At 37.6% G+C, this 19,104-nt stretch overlaps 1 protein-coding gene across 2 annotated transcripts in view; it reads right to left on the bottom strand.

The window, feature by feature from the left end:
* The window catches only part of LOC111864420, a 724,828-nt gene that overhangs the window by 372,540 nt on the left and 333,184 nt on the right, over positions 1-19,104 (bottom strand). For both annotated transcript variants that reach the window (XR_004513022.1, XM_033751420.1), the window contains one exon: positions 4,003-4,041. Coding sequence is in view for 1 of the 2 variants with exons in the window: in XM_033751420.1 (XP_033607311.1) it covers positions 4,003-4,041 (39 nt within the window). In the remaining variant the exon portion in view is untranslated. The remainder of the gene's footprint in view (positions 1-4,002; positions 4,042-19,104) is intronic.

The following is a 19,104-nucleotide window of genomic DNA, read 5'->3' as shown; positions in this document are numbered from 1 at the left end:
TAGCTCTTTCTAAGGGACCCAACTGAATAGGTGTTTTCCTTCACCTGAGGACGGAAACAGATCCAGTTTCCGAAACGTCGTGTTTTTTTATTTGTTATCTTAAAAACCAGGACGATGGATAAAGTCCAAAATCCCAACATATCAGTAGGGAAATATAGATAGTAATATTTGGGCAGGAAAACACTTTCATTTAAAATTATCCCTCCATATATTTATATGTGCGTGTACATATACAATCATATATAGTAGTTTTGAAAGCATTACGTATATGGCCATCATTAAGCAATTTCAGGTTATCAAGGCAACGACATGTCTAGTGTTATCATATTATGTACATATGACATGAACGTGCGAGCAGTTTCTATTTCAGCGTATCGTGTCCGTTATATGAATATTGGCAATATTTTAATGTGGCTATATTAAGTGTAGTAAACTATGAAAAGAAGACACTTCATTTATATTTGTGTGGAAGGCTTTAACCAGCTTACAATATTGTATTTAAGCATCCTGCTGCACTCTACACGATAAATGATACAAACTCCGTCTCAAGTGCAAACAATATATATTGTAACAGCCGGAGACCAGATGCTGCAAGAACAGCCTCCGAAGCAAAGGAACGGGGATGCACCGTTAGGCTATTCGGGACGAACAGCCTTAAGGAGGGAGCAGTGTGACATGTTGAGCTGTGTCTTTGATCTTGTTCTCTTCTACACTATATGTAGAACAGAACAAGATCAAAGAACAAGATCAAAGACATATAATATATATTGTTTGCACTTGAGACGGAGTTTGTATCATTTAACCAGCTTCCTGAAAGCATCACCATGGGGGACTGGAAAGAAAAGAGAAGGAGAACACGAGAATGCTAACGCTTATGTATGAAACGGTGAGATTTTCCGCTCAATTCTCAATGGACGTTACACTGATCTGAGTTTCTTGAGAAGCCGCCTGTTGTGCAGCTACTCAAGAACTACCCAGCATTTTTTGGAAGCCGAAGTTTCATTACTGTGTTCACAAGAGCCCTCCACTGAACCCTATCCTGAGTTAGCTCAAACCACTCCATACAACCCCAATCTATCTTTCAGAGATCCGTTTTAGTGTTACACTAGAAGATTTAAAATAATACTTTAACAAATTTGAAGGTATACTTTCGGATACACAAAGTTTAACAGCTTCAATATAGAGAGAATACATCTATTTTTTCGAATACAAGAGGAATTTCACTTTGATACATGAAATGATAAAGATTTTCACTGATGAGAATCTGCCGCTATGTAAGATTTGAAGTTTTCACGTTGGCAACTATGAAGAACGCTGTCTTCTGGGATGTGACGTCTTATAGATATTGTGTAAATTGACGTTTCGGAGGAATGTATCGCCTCCATCTTCAGGGTAGAAGAAATCCGCGAGCAGCCTGCAGCCACCTGCTCACTCTGATTCCTCGCTCGCGGATTTTTTTTCTACCCTGAAGATGTAGGCGATACAGTCCTCGGAAACGTCAGCTTGCACAATACCTACACGGCGCCACATCCCAAAAGACGGCATTCTTCAGAATATGCCACGTTTGCTATCAGAGATTCCCACAGAGTACCCCTTTCCCTGCCAAACGTGAATAATTCATAATGGTCCTCACTGACCCAAGAAATGCATCAAAGCGAGATGTCTGCTAGAATAAATAAATGAACGACGGGTAAATAAGAGCACCACAAGTCCATTATAATTTGGTAAGTGAATTTTCATGCTGAATTTGTTTTTTCATCGGACAGGCAATCATTATTAGCGTTCAGATCAGGGCTCTAATTCTGATCCCACATATCATAAGACAGGTTTCTTGCGACAACTTTCAGCCATCAAGAGAAAAAATTCTGTGATAATACATTAAAATAGACCACGACAATTTCTCGATGCCACAGTTCAGTCAATTACTTTCCGGATTTCCTTCTCGGGGGGTCCGGATTCTATCTCAGGTTACGTCATGCTTGATTTACTGTAGAGAAGGTTTCCCCTGCCAATTTTTATTTCACCAACTGCTCCACTATAATTAATGAATTTTTAATCCTAGCTACTACCAGCGTCGTTAATAACTGTCACAAATAGATTACGCAAGACGCTCAAGTTCTTTTCAACCCATATCTTGAAATCATTTCCTCTTTTCGAACCGTAGTTTGTAAATTAGGGAAATTTGAAAATGTATTTAGAATTAAAACCAGTAGTGTACACATGTCTTAAAAAGGATTATGAAGATTGCTTTCTTATGGGAATGTAAAACTATGTAGTCTATTACACAGAGTGATTCTACATAACTGTCGGGGTTTCTGTGACCTGTAATTTTCAAACCGGAAACAATTAAATAAAACAATTTACGTGCAATTAAAGGAAATATTTGTATTCTGCAGTATTGATTCTATAAATGATAAAACTTCTTGAGTCACAGTTTCGTTTTCCATAAGCAGTTTCTTTCTTTCTTTCGGGTTTGAAAAATAAAGGCCACGGAAACCACAACAGTAATTTAGAATCGTCGTGTACATTCAAAGATCATCATGTCTCACACTGCAATAAATTTCAAAGTGATAGATGTGAGAAAAAAAAATTTAATTTGCTTAACCGGAACTATCAGTCCGTTGTAGTTCTTGAGATTTTTCATGGTTTTCCTTACTTCTTCCAGGAACGTGTCAAATATTACAACATATTAGGCCGCAAATTTTTCCTTCTACAAATTTTCGTATTTATGACTTAATAACAATCCTACCTGAAGCATTAAAATCTTCCTTGAGGACAAGAATAAATATACAAATGAATTATCTACACTCAAATAAAAATCTTAAGTTACGTGTACTGTTTTTGTTTCGAGTTTATAGAATGAAGATATTTTCAGACACAAATGCCATACGTAATGAAATCTAATTAAGTTCGAGGAGGAACAGAGAGACACAAGATTATAAATACAATTAATTGGTGAAAGTGTTCCATATTTCAGTGGTTATTTTCTTAACTTTTCAACATACAATACTAACTATGCGAACTACTTATTTATACTTCAGAAGAATGTGCAATTTGTGCACCGATTAATCAGAAATTTCTAAAAAAGGTATTCTTTCTTCTTTAATAGTAAAATGTCCCTCATTCCTCTTACGATATTTCTTCTTCGCCTAATCTTCTACTATGTCTCCTCTACTCTCCCCTGAAATTCGAAGCGTCGATGGGAAATTAACTTTCTTCAGTAATTATTTATATATCACTAAATATGTAAATGGCATTAATCACACGAAACTTACTAAAATAAAGCATTTTAGATAAAGTTAAATTAATTGAAATAATATTTTTTTGTAACCCTGATCTATTATTTGTGGATAATTGAAAGTCTGTGAAATATGCAGATGACCTTGTGTTAATGGCTAAGGAAGAAACTGTGCTACAGGGCATGATTGGTAGACTAATTGAAATTGGAAGGTGTTATGGCATGGAAATTAATGTGGAAAAAACAAAAGTAATGAAAATTTCGAGACAACCAACCCGAGTCACAATAAAGATAGACCAAAAACAACTGCAGANCAGTAGATCAGAAACATCTGGAAAGTTTCGAAATGTGGTGTTGGAGAAGAATGGAGAAGATCAGTTGGACCGATTATGTGAGAAATGAAGAAGTGTTAATTAGAGTCAGTGAGCAGAGGAATATCCTACATGAAATAAGAAAACGGAAGGCTAATTGGATTGGTCATGTTTTACGCAGAAACTGCCTTCTAAAAGAAGCCATCGAAGGAAAGATAGATGGGCGGATAGAAGTGACAAGAAGATGAGGAAGAAGACGTAAGAAGATGCTGGATGACCTTGGGGACAGAAGAGGATACTGTCATTTGAAGGAGAAAGCTCTAGATCGCATTAAACGGAGGAATTATTTTGGAAGAGACTGTGGACCTGTCGTCTTGACAGATTACTGATGATGATGATGAATTGAAAGTAATAATTTTAGAAATTTAAATGTCAAATTTAATTCATTCTTACCTTAACTGAGATGTTGTTCTCACGAACATAATGAGGCACCTGCAAAAAAGAAATATAATATTAGCATGAACTTATATAAAGAAAATATGCAATTCCATATAATTATTTTAAGGCATACAGTATGATGATGGTCTGAGTCAAGAGCAATTTATGAAATTTGTGGTGCAGAAATATAATTTCGGCCTCAAAAATATAAACACACAGCATAACAGGAACAATTTATAGATGTAAGATTTTAGGTTTTCACGGGGGCGACTATGAAGAAAGCAGTCTTTTGGGTTGTGACACCGTGTAGATGTGGTGTTAACCGATGTTTCGGAGGAACGTATCGCCTCCATCTTCAGTATAGAAGGAAAAATGAGAAAATCCGCAAGCGAAGAGACCAATCTGCTCGGATCGGTTCTCACGGTGTCTTCGCTTGCGGATTTTCTCATTTTCCCTTCTACCCTGAAGATGGAGGCTATACGTTCCTCCGAAACGTCGGTTAACACCATATCTACACGGTGCCACAGCCCAGAAGACTGCTTTCTTTAGTTATTTAGGATATTTGATTAACCTTCAGATATTTGTACAGTACTTTATAAATAGCAAATTCCTGCTTATATACTCTTCGATTAAGAATATCTTCGTGTAATTTAAACACAAACTCATTATCTGTTTTATCCTTTTACACAATTTACTAATTAACTAACTTACTAACACCATGGAGCTGAGCAATTCTTTTAGAAGTTGATAGTCACTTGTGTACTACAGAAATTCCGCACATTATACAGTACTGAAAGACTGCCTACAGTGTTCACTACAGGTGTCCTCTAGACTCTTTCCAGAACCAGACGTAGAATGAATCCAGTTCATGCTCTGTCAGCCTAGTTCTTTAATATGCATTCTCTTCTTATCTCGCAATCTAGACCTTCCAAAATCTCAGCTCTTTAAGTGTTCCAAACTAAAATTCTGTACACATTACTGATGTCTCCCATGTACGACGTATATTACATGCCCAGCACGTCTCAAAATTTGCTTCCCTATGGAAATAACTTAAACTGACATTTTGTTAATTGTGCCGGAAAATATAACAGAAATTGTCATCTTCAGAGAGAACAGTGTTATTGAGCAAGTTAGCTCAGACGTCTGGCTTCTATTGGGAAGATGACTGATTCGAATCTCGGCCATGAGCCCACTAACTTGAGCGAGTTTATGAGCTATTCCTCAGCCCCTCCAGGTAAATTGCGGGACGGTACTTTAAAACTGCCCCGAGATTATATAAAGAGGCTCCAAGGTCGACAGAGACAGAATTGAAGGAGTCTCTGAAGACTGCAGTCGAAGCTGATTCAGAAGAGATGGCATCGACCTCAGTTGAAAATTTATATGTGCTGTAGCTACAGTTAGACCTTTATAAATACGTTGCCAGGATACGACTAATTAAGACTGAGAACCATAGTGTGTGTGTAACTGTAAGCTGTAAAGTGTGTAGATCACCGATAGCGCTGTATCACTTGCAGTTATGAGTTGAATGTATAAAATGGCCAATAAATCAATATCCAATGCAAACCCCGTCTAATATTGACACACTCCTACACGTGACAATATAATCTAAGCTTTAAGCGTCGTCGTCAAATAAACCATAAATAGTAAGAATAACGATGTACTGTAACACTAGACGTTAAGCATTGTGACGGAGGAGAATATAACTTCCGGAAAACAAAATGTCGGTCTGCAGAAGTAGCGAGTTTATGTTAGGCTACTAGATTTGAAAAGTTCCTCAGTAACACAAGTATAGTGAGGATGGAGCAAAGAATATCTTTCTTTTCTCTTTCTTTCTTTCTTTCTTTCTTTCTTTCTTTCCTTCTTCTTTTTCTTTTTTTTTTTTTTTTTTGCCGATTCAAGGATTGAATCTTGACCTGTTCGAAGACTACAGGAATTTTAGTGCATTTCCGTCTCATAAACGCCTCCAGCTTTTCAAGTATTGTAATTTCTCCGCAACATCATACCAGCGTCTTGTAGGGTATGACACCTGTGACATGTTAAACAATAGTCCGAAAAAATCTCTGATTTCCGTCATTCCGTATTTCCGTATTAAGAATTATTTGCAGAATTCTTTCTTACCTACTTAGCTAGTGCTGTCATCCAGTGTCAACTGTATTAATCTCATCTATTTGAAATTTCATCATGTTTCTGTCTCGTTTTGTTTATAGTGTATGAACCCCATAAAACGAATCTCTACACAGACTTCGTGGTACAATAGCACCTCTCCATCTTAGGAACGTCTGACTGCATGACTGCAATAGCCCCACTAAGTGACAGGCCATTACTGCTGTCAGGTGTTGCAGAAATGCCGACATTAAAGAACTGCTTCTTTACCGACCGTCGCAGCTTCAGGGACACCATGTTTGTTCCTCGCACACATAGCGCATGCTCTGGAACAATTACGTCCCGTGCTGACAGTTGCTGCTCTTCCCTGTGCTTGGGCGAACAGGCTTACAAATATTAGCTTCGTTAATGTATCTTCCTAGGTGATTTCTTATCAACGCACTACAAACTCTGTTATAATCAGACATCAAATTCTTAAAGAGCCTTCTAGTGGGAAAAGCCTTAACTTTGGATTGTAAGCCTAACGAGCGGATGTTGTCGTCCTTTGTAAACGAGAGCAACACATCTTGGCGGATCGAGCAATTTGGTTAAAGCGGTAAAAATCTCCGACTAAGTTCGGTAGATTCAAAGTTCGAATCTCATCTACGACACCGGCTATCTTTACAGGGGTCTTTAGTTTTCTTCAGACTCTCCAGGCAAATTTACGGACAGTATCTAAATTAGGTAATTACCGCCCCTTTACAAATCCTCTACAGTTAATTATTTACCAGTAATTTCCCTATCGGCATTCTATAACTTAAATACTGATAACGTCGCAAAGTAACCAACCAAAAGTTTTATGAGGAAAATAGCAATCATTTAACATATTGTCACGTGACTGAGTGAGAACAGAGACGCGGTTCGGATTGGTAACGGTATGAATTGAACGCTTACGGAACGTAACTACAAATAACTCTTATTGAGTTACACACACCAGAGATCACTGCAACTACAGCACACAAAAAGTATTCTCATTCTTCACTAGCCGTTGCTTGGTAGCGGTTTTCAGGGGCCGACGTCACCCTTCCTCTGTGTTCCCGATTTTTTCCCGGCCACAGCTACAACCTTCTCACTTCTAACAACTGCAACTCTCAGTCAGAGTTAATTTACGACTGGCGATTTACCGCCAATCAGTTTGTCTTCGCTACAAGCCCCTTGACACTCACGGCCAGATACTTTATTTCAACCAAACACTTGCGGTAATATCATCCTTTCTGGCGAGAAAATGGGCTTGTCTCTTATGAATATGCTTGGCCGTATAGCATGTTATGACACTCTCAACAGACTCAACTTGTTACATAGTCCCGTCACGGATCGCACAGAAAACGCCTGTTCCATTATTGCGCGTTGTTGCCTTGGAAACGTGTCCACAGAGCTGTTCCCTAGCAGAGGCTGTTGTACTGTCGTCTGTTCAGACAGCTGTTACTTCACAATGAGTCTATATTTCACAATACGTTTATCGGTAATATCAAAAGAAAGATATCCACTTGTATAGTTCGAGATAGTCCTCTAATGAAACAATAAAATATTTCTATATGAAACTGCTACTGCCAGTTCTTTTATAACTTCTACATAGAGTAGTATAAATGAGTCACTTGACAAAATGCGATGGGTGGTGAGCACTGATAATTGACCCCTTACTTGCAGTCAACCGCGGCTAAGTACTATGTTGAAATACGAAATATTACAAGAATCCCCCTTGAAATTTCAACGGAAAATTGTTTGTTTTCTCTGCACTATATTTAATGACGCTGTACTTAATTCACTGTACACTTTGCCTCTGAAGGACACTATGAAATCATGATTTCGCTACATTTGCAAGATATTATGACACATTTGCTCAAGGCAAGAAATATTAAGCCAACACAGAGAGCCGTTGCTAGGGAACAGCTCTGCAAACGGGCCCGTTACTAGGCAAAAGATTCATAATACGCAACAAAGGAGTAACTGGGAAGCAGCGTTCTCTATGCGGCCCGTGCAATAGCTACGTAACGGAACAACAGAACTCTCGGGAGAGATATTTTCCATATTCTCCGCGCTGAGGCTGTATAACAAGGAGCAGCTACGATTACGAGAGAGTCTTAAGACGGCGGTGAGAAGAGTAGGAGTTAGTTGTGAGACATGGCCGCGCCATAGCTCAAGCGGCTAGTCGCTGGCTTCCCACCGCGACGGCCCGAGTTCGATTTCGGGTCTGGTCAAGTGGGATTTGTGGTGGACAAAGTGGTGCTGGGGTAGGTTTTCTCCGAGTACTTCGGTTTCTCCTGCCAATCTTCATTCTACCAATTACTCCTCAATCACCCTCACCTATCAACTGGGGCTGGTACAATAGGCCAGAAGTGGCCGCAGTACAAGGGACTTAGTCCCACCGCACTAGCAATAAAAAAAATAGATGTGAGGCAGTCGCCAGCCGGTAAGCAAGTACACACGGCATTGTGCCCGTTACTGGGCTACAACCAATGAAGGTAAAGCGACTGAGAAGACTTAGTGCGTGCTATATTGAACTGCAGAGTATGTGAATTAGCGATGGCGCTGTAGTTACTTGTAGTTACGATATATAAGTGTTCAACAAATCCAATTACAAATCCAAAATTTCATATTATCATATTTACTGAAAATTTTCACATAATTTTCTTTAACAAAATTTGTAACGCAGATATCATTATGAAACCTGTCAATAAATTTCTAAGTAAATCACAGTTTAGAAGAATAATATTTTTTAACTTTTGTGGTTTTTAATTTCTATGTACTGTGAAAAAGAAATACGGACTTTGATCGCAACTGGTCACTGTTTCGGTGTGCGAAAGCCCTTCTGTCTTTAAGGTAAAAAAATCTTATTTTTCCACACATTTCCTTAAAAATTTTAAAACTTTGTTTTCTATAAATTATTTCAAAGAGTCAAATAATTAAGAAAATCTATTTATAGCATTCATAAAGTTACTTCTGTTATACAATTATTGCTTGATTTTGTACTTTATATGCATGTTACGTAAATGTGAAGTGAACGGTAATTATGAATACTACCCGGCTATTATAGAAAATTGCCAAGCAATGGTAAAATATGATAAATCTCGTGATAACAGTCGTTTTTATCTATAATTATCTGTTTCATAATTAAAAGTTCATTTATAAATGTACTAAAACTTATACTTCTCTTCAGGCATTTTATTGTGTTTAAAGACACCACTTTCTGCCTCATCAAAATTTAAACGCTATTTACACACTTGTACTTATATTAAAAAAGCTCGATGTGACGTCGGCTAATGCATCAGTTATCACACAATGAAATACATCTTACCCCTGTGTAATATATCAAATTTACTTCTGGTTAATGAGTATGTAAAGTAGAAAATACAAATAATAAATCTCATGAAATATTTAAAAATACGAGATAAAATTCCATTTATTACCTCTACCAATGAACGTTGGAAATTATGAATATTAACAAGCGATTATTCATAACTGCCGTTAAAAGTGAGTTCCAATACGAGATTTGTTATGTTTTTCCACTGTTTTTGGTAATTATATTTAATGGCTGGTTATTATATACAAATAGCCGATTATTTACTTCTATCGTAACATATGCATAGTTTATTAAACATAAGTTTTTCATTTTAAATAACAGTGGAACCGCGGCAACTATGTGCATAACCTGCCATAACACTCAAATATCCACACACTAACAGCAGAGTTCAGAAACACTTTCCTTACACAGCACTAATCTATCAATATTTATAATGGCGACGTAGTATGTTTTCTGTGGTGTACAAATTAAATTCTAGAATAGTATTTGCATGAAACTGAGGATTCAAGAGTGTAAAGAAATGTTGTACTCCTTGGTATAGACTGAGACTCAGCTCGACATTTTTCATATACACCTACGTTATTGGGTTACAACATTAGGAAATATTCCAGCCGTCTTACAGTGCATGCACTCATTCACCTCACTCTTCACTTCTGCACTACATGTTTCGGCACAAAGGTGCCATCTTCAGGTGCTTTTCGATTTACGTTAAACTACTTCACTGCATGCCTTGCCGTCTTCATACTAAAATAACTAAAATATATGTTCATCATATATATTGAAAAATATTAAATACTAAAAATATTAAAAATATTTTATATTTTTCAATATATATGATGAACATATATTTTAGTTATTTTAGTATGAAGACGGCAAGGCATGCAGTGAAGTAGTTTAACGTAAATCGAAAAGCACCTGAAGATAGCACCTTTGTGCCGAAACATGTAGTGCAGAAGTGAAGAGTGAGGTGAATGAGTGCATGCACTGTAAGACGGCTGGAATAAATCATGGACATAAATCAGTGCAACAGGACGCTAAAATATAACATTATTAGGAAGTATTTAAAATATGTCAGTGCAGTAAAACCTCGTAAAATTGACACATATTAAAATTATGTTATACATGTACATAAAGCTTTGGTTACATTAACCAATAACTTATCAACATTGGATCAGAAAACTTCGTAACAAAAATGAAAGGCATAATTTTTTTATTATTCTCTATGGCTCTATAGGCCATTTAGAACGTGGAGGCTTTTTCCGATTCTTAATCCTATACACAGCTGGTACGACTCCTTGGACGGAGGATCGGTCCATCGAAAGGCCTCTACCCACAAACGGAAAAAACAAATAGAAAATAAAAACACAGACACATCCATGACTCGAGTGGGATTCGAACAAATGACCTCAGCGTTAGAGCGGGCGAAGACGGTTCATATCTTAGACCGCGCAGCCAGTGTGATCGGTATTAAATTAGGGACAAGATTTCTAACAGAAAACAGTTTCAACGTTCATCACAATATTCTTGGTTATAAACAGAAATATCTCTTCCTCACCATAGATACGGTTGGCTTTCATGTTAATATCACAGTATCCTGATATGTTTCAATAATGAATAACACTTAAATTAAAAATAGTATAATTTATAATTATTATAAATAAGAGTTCAGAATGAAAATATAAATAAAAAAAAAATAAAAGCTATCCCTGTAACAGGCCGTGTAAGCCCATAGGGTTTTAAGATGTCAAGGCTCCCACATTATCTAGACAATCGGTTCACAGATGTAGGTGAGGTCAGCCGGCTGCCCTTTACCCTTAGAAAGACTCCTGGCACTCATTTCTGTTACAGGTTGAGTGGATCCCAGGGCCATATTGCGGCTGGAAGAATTAGTCAGTTGAAAAATCCAACGACTTCATCGAAATTCGGCCCCACGACCTTTCAGCTTGTAGCCTAGTGCCTCAACCAACTACGTTACTTGGTGATATCCAAAAGTAAGATGAGCTAGGTTGTATTTTTTAGATAAAAAGAAGTAGGCTATAAAGCCTCTACCAAAACAGTTACTGTCGCTCCTTACGAGTTAGTAAGAATACGAAATAATAATTTATAATAAGGTCAACTACTTTATACTATGTCCATGGTGAGAAGTCCGGAGGAAAATTATGTTTCATACGAACTATCATATCTTGTAGTCGGTGGTTAAAATATTTCAAAGGAGAATACTTCTTTTATATATGTGCCCTGAAGACAGAACACAGTGGCCGCGCGGTCTAGCGCATGAACTGTCTTCGTCCGCTCCAACACTGGGATCATGGCTTCGAATCCCACTCAAGGCATGGAAGTTTGTCTGCGTTTATCCTATGTTTCTGTGTAGGCAGCGGTCTAGCAACGGACTGACCCCTGTCAAAGGAGTCCTACCAACTGTCTAAGATTAAGAAACTGAAGTGAAACAACCGCTTCACGCATGTCGTATATTCCAAGTGGTAGCAACAGGAATAGATAGATAGATAGATAGATAGATAGATAGATAGATAGACATACAGACAGATAGACCCTGAAGATGGAGACAGGATGGTTGTTCCGAAAATTTAGTAGCGATCTACAAGGTAAAATGGTTTCATAATAAAGGAAACAGTAATTTATATTTTCACTTTCATGTAAAAATTAAATCTCATATGTGATTCAAATGATACTTATATTTACAAGCACACGTTATTGGAGAAGGGTGGGGGCACACATCACTAAGCCAAGCACTGCCAGAGAGTAACTTACATTCACATCACAATGTATATTTCCTTACACATAACAGTATGATTTATCTCACTCGTTTTTATCTTATGCAGACTGCGTGATGATGATGATGATGATGATGATGATGATGCTTCCGACCATCTGACCTGAAGTTGAAGGATCGAAGAATAATTTCACCCTTCTGTCAAACAAGATATAGTGTTACAGCAGGAGATGAGAAAATTATTCATTTGACTCTTCACCCGTTGAAGGACGCACAGCACTTTGTATGCGATCTATCGCTTCATAAACAATTATTCTCTTCTGCGAGTGTCGATATCTGGTGTGATTTGTAATATTAGGATCATTGTCACACAAATCACATCTTAGCTGTGTGACTGGATTTTGCTAAGTATCTGAAACGGACATATATAAAGAAGGGTTCAAAAAATGAAAAAAGTTATACGATAATAAAATGGGACAGTAAATATGAGGCAATACAACACAACAGTCAAAATTACTATAGAATATTCTAACGGATTTGATCAACGCGTTGCCAGGCAACAGCTCCATAAACACGGTCCAACACACAACAGTAGGTCAGGATGTGTTTTCTATTTTGTTCATACAGAGCATCGGTGGAACAACGGGGTTATGCAACCCATTTCTAAGCAACGGCTCGGTAACAAATTTTCTGCGTCAGCAACGTCAGCAACAATAGAGACGGCTATTTCCGTGGAGTCTGTGCAGAGTGCTTGTAAGAGAAGTGAATGCAGTGACAAAGTTATTTCAAGGGCAGTTATGAGTCAGTCGTAAGCTAGAGGAGTGAGTCTAAACAATTTTTAATTCTAAAGTTTCAGAATTATTGAAGACGAAATAGCAAGTAAATTTCGTAGTGATTTGAAGTGCTACTTTCTGTGTAGATCCGTTGCCAGGAGACTAGTGAAAATGGACGATCCTAGAACGTGTGCAACGGGGAACTGGAAAATGTTTAAATCAGCGACAGCGCTGTGTTTAAGTGTGATTAAAAGAAGTTGCAACCAAGTTGCTAATAAATCCAGTCAACCGGACAAGAACCTCTTATTGTATTTTCGCCAAGCGTACCGCCCTTACACGTGGCAATATTGTCAATATGTGATATGAAAGAAGACATGCATATAAATAAATATCTTTTGTAATCTTTTACGAACAGCAAAACAACATTTTTGTTGAACACACAGCAACAGTAGAATGATAATAAAATATTACAAATTAATTACTCTATATTTAGAATAAAATGTCATATCTAAAAGACTACTAAAATTACAATATTTTATTACATTTTAATATATTTTAATCATAGAATTTTGAAAATTTTGTAGATTTCATGCTTAAACAAAATGAGTACTAGCTATATCAGAGTTTTGCCAAAATATACAGACTGAAGCGAAAATTATATTAATTATATTATACTAGTAATACGAAGCTGGTACAGAAGGTTGACTTAAGTTGTCTTACGGATGAAAGATACGGTAGTAATAATGACATGTTCTTAAGATAATATAATTTTATTTATTGACGCTAAAATTTATCCCTTAACGTGTTTGCCTATTTTTTTAAATGTCCAAGTCGATAATCGTGTAAAAAACGAAAAACCATCCTCTGGTACTTATTTCAAAATCTGTAACTTTGCCATCTCCTTCTTCTTCCTCTTCTTCTTCACTTCATTGCATAGGCAATCATGCCTATTCATTCCATCCTTCCACGACCTTCGTAGGCCTCGGCAATTTTAGCCGTGCTATTCGATGATAACTCAACGTTTCCGGAACTATATTTCTCCTCCATCTTCAGGACTGAAGAGTAAACAAGCAAGAAATCAGCTCCTTTGTTGCTCGGTCCTGAGGACGGAGGAGATACGTTCCTCCGAAACGTCGGGATTTCCCTGAAGTAGGCGGTTCTACAACATTGCTCTTCATCTTTCAGCTAGATATATTTTGGAAGAGCTTCAATATTGTCACGAGTATGGGTGTGGATGTAGAAAACTGGAGGACTCAATGTGAAATGCCTATTTCGTCATTACCGGTAGCACGGAATTAATTTTTGTTCGGTATTCAGTGACCAACAGTAATATACCCAGTAATAACGGATTCATCTTCCAAAATAGCGTTATCGAGGTGAATCGTACATGAGCTAGTATTTGTGCAACAAATTTTCACCTATTCTCGAAAATGTAAATAATTATTGTCACGATTGTTTTGTTGTTGTTGTTGTTGTTGTTGTTGTTGTTGTTGGGGATCGTACGCTGGAAATTGAAACCAAATCATTGTCGCGTGTGTAACTTAAGATTATCTAAATAAATTTGTTCACATCCTACAATTTAAAACAATTTTATTAATATTCGCTGAGAGAAATTTTTGTGTCTAATTAATGGACTTAAATTGATAAACAAGACACTTAGAAATTAATAAAATTAACATTATCCGAATAGGAATATGAGGCAAGAAGAGGTGAAGCTATCCCTGTAACAGGCTGAGGAGACCCATAGGGTTGTGAGACGTCGAGGCTCCAATATTTTCTAGATAACCGGCTCACAGATAATGGTGAGGTTGTCATCCTTAAGCGCCGGCCGCACTTTGCCACCGGGAAGATTTCTGATATCCGTTTCTGTTAGAGACTGAGTGGACCTCAGGGCTATACTAAGGAAAGATTAAGTCAACTGAGAAATCCAATGACCTGGTATGGAATCGAACCCGTGACCTTTAATCTTCTAGCATAGTGTCTTAACTAACTACGCTACCGCGTACACCGGATTAAGAGGGCAGTTCAATTAATGACGTTGCAGAAACACGACATTTGAAGAAGCCTGAAGAAATGTCTGAGTTCTGATTTTGTGAGTATAGAAAATATGGGCGCACAATTCTATTTCAATTTTTCCTGTAGGATACTTAACAGCACGCTCAATAAGCAGACCCTACAGCGTGGGTCGGTCAGGTGAGTGATGAACCGGGATGACTCTGAAAGGTTACAGTAGTGATCTGATCGAGGAATGATGAAGGCCTTAGCGAGGAAGGTCCGAGAGAACAACTTGAAACCTCTGCCACGAGAGCCCGTGCTCTTGCAAAGATTCGAATGTAAGACATCCCGAACATAAAGCTTCAGCGTTACGTCTAGTTCAACCTGTTCCGTCGTCCTATTTTAAAGAGTCCGTTGGCGGATCTGAAGAACACGGTCAAAACCAAGGAAAAGCTGATTCCTATGCCGAAATTCGAAACCGGGACGAGCTTCACACAAATCAGACTTGTAGCCACTCAGCTTCGTCCTCTGCACTTAGGAGGATATTCTATAATGATCTCCCAAACTTTATTGCTTATTTTATAAGGTTACATTTTCATATTCATAAATTATTTGTGGGTTGCTTTCCGACGCTATCTCTACGCAGAAATTATAGCGTCAAATAGTTGCTTGATTAAATCACTTATGTTTTTATTTAAATTGTAAATGTGTTTTACCTGTGGCAGTGGTGCTACAGTAACACGTAACACACAAAATAAGACACCACACTCAAACAAAATACAGCATACAAATCTACACAAATAATAAAGGACACACTACACACAATGGGTACAATGCGCACACGATTACAACTAAAATTAAATGAATTAATATTAATAAAAATGAACATATTCACTAAACAGTAATAGTAATGAAATACGTAATAACATGACTTGATGATGAATTGGAAAGGACTTGGAAGAAAACGGCCAGACTTAATAGAAGTAATGTCAGAGAATTTGCCTGGAGGGAGTGAGCAAAATTGTGGAAAGCTCAGTCATGATGTTGTATTTTAGCGCCCTGTTGCACTGATTCGTATCCACAATGTGCATATATTTACCGTCTTTTAGTGCATACAATCTCACTCATCACTTCACACTACATGTTTCGGCATCATTCTGCCATCCTCAGGTGTATTAATCACGTTGAATCATTGAACTGCTTGTCATCAAGTGTCCATTTATAAAATGATATAAAATGTGTCTTCGTTTTGTTCATTAATAAAATTTATATATTTAACTTGTTAAGATCTATCATCTTACATGTCGTATATCAAACTTGTGTGTAATGCCATTCATCCGCTATGGGAGTCGTTCTTCTTGTGTTTTAATTGTGTATATACCGTGTCTTATGATATGTCTTTCTTATGTGGCTGCGTACGTGGTACAATATGCCACGTACCCAAATACCTCCCGAAGCCAATTCTAGCGTGTTCCAGTTACCCCTGCTTATTTGATATTATTCCTAAATATACATTCATATAATTATTTATTATCTATGAAAGTTTTAACTCGTAAATATGGAATTCAGTTAATCCTTGGAAAATATTTTGTATGCAATACTCCAATGAGCGACGCCTGGAGGGGACAAGGCTTCTATATTTCTAAAAGAAAATTAATCGATAATAAAGAAGTAGATACAGCAAATACCAATACAAAAAAAAATTATAAGCATTTAAAATAATTATTGTCGCATCCTGAATGTTCTGGGGAAATAGTTAAAAATCCTTAAACAATTTAAACATAAGTTTATAAACTCTTCTAGAACCGGGATAGCTCAGTTGGTATAGCAGCGGACTACGGGTTGGACGACCGGGGTTCGATTTCCGGCATGGACAAGAGATTGTTCTCTACTACAGACCAGCTCGGGGACCCAACCAGCCTCCATTACAAGGAGTGCCGGGGAACATTTGCCGGGAGGTAAACCGACCGCTGCATGAAGATGAAAATTCATCTCTATCTAGTGTCGGGCTCAAGATTAGTAGGGCTATACCCCACTCCCCACACGTCTTCGTGGCTTTATTTTTGTCTTCTTAACAATCCTTCTGGATTTCCTACTATTTGAAAGAAACCCTTGGCGTCACCCATGGAATGCCACAAATAAAATGAAAAGATTAGAGAGGAAACACAGAGAGTTTCACTTCTTATGAGAATCTTGACGTTCCAGTTTCATTATTCTTGCAATTCTAAATATATTTATGCTACTAAACAGATAAAGTTTTAGTTCGTTTTTCAATTACTTTGTACCAAATACAATCCCAATTTTTCAATGTCAATTGTATATGTATGAGGAAGTTTAAGTTTCTGGATGACATTCCATAAGTATTTTTAAGTCCGAAACGATTCATCGAATAAAAAAAAAAACTTTTTCATATCGCCTCGTAGTTCGCCAATGCCGCAAGAGATGGCAGCGCGGTTGAATCTAAACGCGACACCTGTACCAGATAACAAAAGCAGGGAACAGCGGCGTGTATCATTCATATCGCTAGCGAAATAAGGAAAAGGAAATACTCAGGAAATATCGCAACACTGGATAAGGAATATCTGGAAAGAATATTTAGTATAACAATATCACAGGATACAGAATCGAGACAACAGGAGTTCCATATGTTTCCCAGATATTTCGCTTGTCATTCAATGAATCTGAGACATGCGGAGAAGCAGTTCTGGTGTGTTTGGTTGCCTCTCGTCGCCAGATATTATTAGAAGGACCAAATCAAGAAGGATGGATTGGGAAGGACATGTAGAACGAGTGGTATGACCATAAAGTTTCAGTAGGAAAACGTTGAAGAAAGTCTCACTCACTCACTCATGGAGCTGAGCCTTTCTTGAGGAGCAGCCAATTCTGCAGCTACTCAAGAATTTTCCAGCAGTTTATGGAACTCGAAGATTCATTACCGTGTTCACACAAGCCCTCCACTGGTTCCTATCCTGAGCCAAATCAAGCCAATCGGTACCATCCCATTCTATCTCTCTAAGATCCATTTTAATATTGTCCACCTACCTACGCCTTGGTCTTCCCAGTGGTCTCTTTCCTTCTGGCTTTCCCATCAATATCCTATATAACTGAAAGGATATGAAAGGATGCGGTGATGGCCTAACTTTCTGTACTAACCCGGAAATGTACTGGAGGGACTGAAGAAGAACACGTAGAACTTCCCTCCGTGGAAGCCTGTGCCTCGCCCGGGGCTCAGAGGCGTGGCCTTTTCAACTAGCTGTCACAATACAACAATGTATCCCTCAAGAACTTACTTCCAATAATAAGATCTTCGCGACACACATAAAGAGAAGTAAAGTTATCCCTGCAAAAGGCCGTAGAGGCCCATAGTTTGTGAGAAGTCGAGGCACCCAAACTATCTAGAAAATCGGCTCACAGATGGCGTTGAGGTTGTCAGCCTTACTCTTCGGCCTACCTTTAACCCCAAGGAAGATTCCTGGTACTCATTTTTGTCAGAGACTGAGTCGACCCCAGGACATAGTGCGGCTGGATGTTTCGGGTAAATTGAAAGATCCAATAACCTGATCGGGAATCGAACCCTCAACCTTCCGGCTTATAGCACAGTGTCACATGCAACTACGTTACCGCGTTTCACGACATATATGATTTTCGGAAAGAGACAATAGTCGTCTCACAGATTCCAGATTCCCAATTGTATTCCGCCATTTTTAGTCTACTTTCCTTGTCTTAAAAAAATTAAACTGACACTTATGAGTAAACCTAGTTGCAGGTGTGCCTATGTAGCCCCTCGAATATTTTAATAAATAAGAGGAGGCTTATGAAATAATCTTGCTGTCTGTGTGTGTGTGTTTCCATCCTAATACATTCGATTTCTATGCGGTCCTTGTAGTATCAAAGGAAGGTGCGCGTTTAGTTCTTCCCATAACTTCTTGTTACACTTTTAACTAAACATCGTCCTACATTATTATTACTATTACTGTTGCCATTATTATTATTAATATTCAGGAATATTCTACCCAAACAAATTTTAAATATAGTATAATAGTTAGTATTATTATTATTTGTATGTACAATAAAACAAAATTAATTATTATTATTATTATTATCCTCTGAAAATCTATACTTTTCATTTCTTAATTAAATATTTATGTTTCATTTCTCACTTCTTAATAACACTT

The sequence above is a fragment of the Cryptotermes secundus genome, unplaced genomic scaffold (genome assembly GCF_002891405.2).
Source record: "Cryptotermes secundus unplaced genomic scaffold, Csec_1.0 scaffold511, whole genome shotgun sequence".
Classification (NCBI taxonomy): domain Eukaryota; kingdom Metazoa; phylum Arthropoda; class Insecta; order Blattodea; family Kalotermitidae; genus Cryptotermes; species Cryptotermes secundus.
Note: the sequence above shows the minus strand (reverse complement) of the source record. Positions and strands in the feature narration are given on the sequence as shown.